At 40.1% G+C, this 4468-nt stretch overlaps 1 protein-coding gene across 1 annotated transcript; it reads right to left on the bottom strand.

Annotated features, from left to right (window-relative positions):
• Window positions 1–2172: 2172 nt before the first annotated feature.
• camk2n1a (calcium/calmodulin-dependent protein kinase II inhibitor 1a) lies at window positions 2173–3912 on the bottom strand. The gene is made up of 2 exons (XM_070882508.1): window positions 3744–3912; window positions 2173–2306 (listed from the first exon to the last, which is right to left on the bottom strand). The coding sequence occupies exons 1-2, from the start codon at window positions 3910–3912 to the stop codon at window positions 2236–2238; spliced, it is 240 nt and encodes a 79-aa protein (XP_070738609.1). The 3' UTR covers window positions 2173–2235.
• Window positions 3913–4468: the final 556 nt, after the last annotated feature.

Genomic DNA, 4468 nt, shown 5'->3' with positions numbered 1-4468 from the left:
TAATCACACACTTAAAACCAATGTCATTGTGCCACTGCGTCATTGTCAAACATTCATTAACGGCTATATTGTTTGGGAAAAATGAAAGTCACTCTACTTTTAAATTGGGTGCTCATCAAAGTGAGAGAGAGAGAGCGAGAATAGCGTCAGATTTCATTTCAAATTATATCTCTAATCCCCTTCAAACTGGGTTTCGATTCCCTGCTATCTGCTCATTCCGTTATAGTGTTCCCATTCTAAGGAATGCAAGCTGGGTGATTTATATTCAGTCCAAGTATTCCTATTGCTGCTGGGCAGTAATTTCAATGTTGTTGGGATTGATCTAGATAAGGATGTTTGTAACAAAAGCTGAAAAACACGTTGTCAGGAAATGACTGGAGATCCATAAGGACAGAAGTGTCGTCTGCAGCGAGACGAGGCCATTCGGCCCGTCATTCCACTCTCCCCGGAGTCCATGTATCATGGACCCCCGCCCCAGCCATCCAACCTCCTCCACCTCCACTGACTGAACACCCCACAGAGCCGGCGTTTCAACCCCAGGTGGTTGACAGTCGAGCTCAGTCACCAATGTGCTTTCTCACGGTAAATAACTAGTTACTCATGGAATGCGACTGCCTGCAGTAATTTGGAAGCTATTCGCCCAAACCCACAGGCTTCCGCTGAAGTAAGAAATGCAATGGCGGGTGGGAGCAATGGGCACCTAAAAGGAAGACAATACAAAAATAAAATAACCCGTCAGGGATAATGTCACTTTAACGAGCTAGCGAGCCAATCCTGATTAAAACAACAACAACTTGTATTTATATAGCGCCTTTAACGTAGTAAAACGTCCCAAGGTGTTTCACAGGAGCGTTACAAGACAAAAGCTGCGATCGCTCTTCAACTGGGTTCTCCAATTCAGATTAATGGCAAATTAATGATTATACCAATCTACAGTCGGTTTGTAGTTGTATGGTACAGTGCAAAGTTTGTATGAATATGACTGATGTATACTAAAACGTCAAAAGTTACCTTTTTAAATTATTCAACCAATTCATTCAAAATGCAATGTCGATACAATGAAAGCGACTCAATAATTGTGTCCTTACAGCCTTCAACCATTTATTTATTCACCAAATACAGTGAAAATGGTCATAAAATGTACAATGAATCATTCTTAGAATGTCATTACAATTTTTTTTTTTGCTTTTATATATCCTTGGAATGATTTCTTCATTATTTAAAATTACGCCTCATGTTAACATGCACATATAACGATATTAAGCTTCATAAAAGAATGTTACAAAATTAAATTTAAAAAAACACAGCTTCAAAAGAGTCCAAAACGAGAAGAGTCAATGTTAACAGCGCATTATTTTAAACTTCTTAAACAGTGCATTAGTTTTCCCCATGAACCTTCAAATGTCACAAATCCAGCAATGCTTATTCACAATATAGATTTTTAAATACAGATTTTAGCATTGATGTGTGCAAATAAACAAAAATAAATAAAAACCGAACCAAAAAAAGACTTAAGGTTCATAAATAACATTCAATAAGTCTCTTTCCAATACTGATACAGAATAGACCAAAGGCAGTCAATCAGTCTTGCAAGTCAATGGATCCGGTCTATACATCCTTACAAAATATACAAACATTTTTAATGCAATACAATACATAGACTAGCATTTGTTTTACAAAGATTTAGATATAAAAATACAAGTACGAAGAATTCCATTAGAAAGAAGCGTGCCAAACTGTTAATGACTGTTGGCACCAATATTGGCACCGTGACCGGAAGCTCATGCAAACAAGATGAATTAAATGTGTCTATTTTGATGCAAAAAAAAATCCTTTCTGCCCTTTGTCTCTTGCTTTCATTCTTTCCGCCATCGAGTCGGTTTTGCTGGCTGGGTCGTCGTCTCCGATCAACCGCTGTGTTTGTGGTAAGTCTGAAATTGTTGGTTGCGAGATGCACAGCTCCCCGTGCTTTGGTGTTCGAATGACCTGGTCCTCCATTTCTGTGCGTTCGCTTGGAGTGGAATTCTGAAATGGACAGCTACTTGATCTGTGTGTGCCTTGGATAAACCGAATGGTGCTGATATTGACAGCTCCTCAATTTGTGTGCATTTGTTTGGATTGGAGATTCGTCAGCAAGCCCCAAAATCTCTCTGGACAATCCATAAACGCATGCACAGCCCAAAAGTGCTTTAAAATAGTTAAAAAGTTTGGGTGTCAGAGTAGCACCCTTTCCGATTACACTCCAGCCGAGGTTTTCTCTCCCCTCCCCTTCAGAACATCATCTATTCTGTCGTCTTCGATAACAACTGTAAATCAATTATAGGCAATTTAGGGTCGGCAGACAGTGCACACCTTCAACAGAACAAGGTAACATCATCAGACCGAGAAACGAGAAACACGCTCGATGTACCCCGCCAGGAGAGAAGCAAAGATCGCCCGCATGCACATTGCCCCATACTCTACGTGCCTTTCATCCCAATCAGAATTGCCAAAGCAAACATGTAAAACGGTAATTTATTTCAAATATCGACACTTAATATTACAAAGTGTAACACTCTTGTTAAGAACGGAAAGAAATTCCTGTTCTTCACTGTGGTGCTTGAGTGCGCTCACCACAAAATTAAATGTTTCTCTTAATGCCCTGACAAATGACCCAAAACACCGCAAAAAAATCTGACGCTGCAACATTAAAAAAATACACATTTTAATTACAAAATAAATTGTGCCTCATAATTCTAGCGCAGATAACCAAGAGATTTGTTCAGCGAAATGCCTGCATTTTGGTTTTGCTCTGAACAAGTTGGATTTAAATGAAATAGTTTGAAGCAGTATTTTTAGTAAATTGGCAGATAAGTCCGTGTGATTGGCGAGAACTAAATAGCTGAAACAGATCGAAATTTGTACACTTTTTGCTACTCATATATTAAACGCGTTGACCGAATTATGGAAGAATCGAGTATAGTTTGACCATATATTGAACTCTGTGACGCTGGATCTGCGATTTCACAAAATAAATGAAAATTAGCCTCTGAAGAAAAGTCAAATCGTTGATTTATTCTGAAATGCTGTGAATTTGCAATGTAATGCGTCATTCTACATTTGCAAAATAAAAACCAATTAAAAAAAGAGGTTAAATACTGAAGATGGTGTCAGACAGGCAAAGAGCGAGCCTCTAAGCGGACCAGGGATCAGGACTTTCGGGAGAGAGTTCGAAATGATTTTAATTCCCTTCCAAATTGATCGACCAGGCAAAATATGCAGCAAAATGAAATGATGCGAATTAAAAGTGAACCCAAATAAATGGTTGAAGACCAAAGGCAATAATGATTTTTCGGGCAAAATCAGATTCGAAAATCACATCGGATTTTGATTAAATCAAAATGTTAATTAGAATTCAGTCGAACAATGAACGTCTCTCAAGCCATGAAGAATTTTAAAATGTAGTCGGATAATGGCAGGGTTTATATGTATTTGAATAAATATTCTGTATACACACACACACGAGCAACGGTGAAATGTTATATTTTGAGTCAAATGGAGGAATATGAAAAACATTACACACATCATTAAATATACATCGCTGTCGAGAGCTGGACATAACCAAAAAAAAAGGATCATTTTGACGAAATGCGCGAATTTACGATATATTGATGTTTTAAAACAAATGCTGAAATGCTATTACAATTGAAATGACCCGGGATGGCAAGCGCAACAAGAGTTAGGTGAATGTCTTCGCTTTTTACCTCGCTTGGCTCTGCCAATCTGTCCCAGTTTGGGGGGTCTCTTGGGCTGGGAGCCCCCAAAGAAGGTATTGGTGTCCTGGAGGCGACAGCTGAAGGAGAGCTGGCTGACTTCGTTCTCCCCGCCGAAATGAGCCATCTTCTCCTCGCTGTAGGGCAAAATCTCCGACATAGTGCCCCCAAGAACGAAGGGGGTGAAACCAAGAAGGGTGGCAAACAATCTCCCGGAAATTCACCGATTGAAAGTGACTTGCGCCAATTGCACTAGGCGGGTCTTTTCTGGGTAATCCTGGTGTTGTGTCGGTAGCAGATCGCTTGCTGTTGGCCTGCCGGCGATACTGGAGATGTCTTCTGGTCGTGTTTGGAGAGCTCTGGAGAGAGCCGGGGACCCCACTGCCAACATAAAGGAAACCCGGGCGGAAGAATGAAGTCATCCATCCGGGGAAGATGTGATGTAGGACAGCCTTATTATCATCACTCTCCTCCTACTCAGGGCTGGGAGAGGAGAGTGACATCAGCCGGCAGTGCTTGAATAGCAATTACATTCCACTATCCGTCTTTTTTATGGAGAACGGCACTGGCGTAAGGTTTTATTTGTTGTGTAAAACATGCCCAAGAAAAACAAACATTTCATGTAACCTTTAGCTTAGCTAGACTTTGCAACAGTGAATTCTAGATATTGAAAGAACAAAGAAACAGCTCTATAGATAACCAGCTACATCCACCAT

Source organism: Pristiophorus japonicus, chromosome 6 (assembly GCF_044704955.1).
Source record: "Pristiophorus japonicus isolate sPriJap1 chromosome 6, sPriJap1.hap1, whole genome shotgun sequence".
Taxonomy (NCBI): Eukaryota; Metazoa; Chordata; class Chondrichthyes; family Pristiophoridae; genus Pristiophorus; species Pristiophorus japonicus.
Note: the sequence above shows the minus strand (reverse complement) of the source record. Positions and strands in the feature narration are given on the sequence as shown.

What these genes read in the sequence shown, in the direction of transcription:
- camk2n1a (XM_070882508.1), bottom strand. Translation starts at nt 3,912, where the DNA reads ATGTCGGAGATTTTGCCCTACAGCGAGGAGAAGATGGCTCATTTCGGC. An exon ending in GATTGGCAGAGCCAAGCGAG is followed by an intron (nt 2,307 to 3,743) that starts GTAAAAAGCGAA and finishes ATTGATTTACAG; the next exon opens with TTGTTATCGAAGACGACAGA.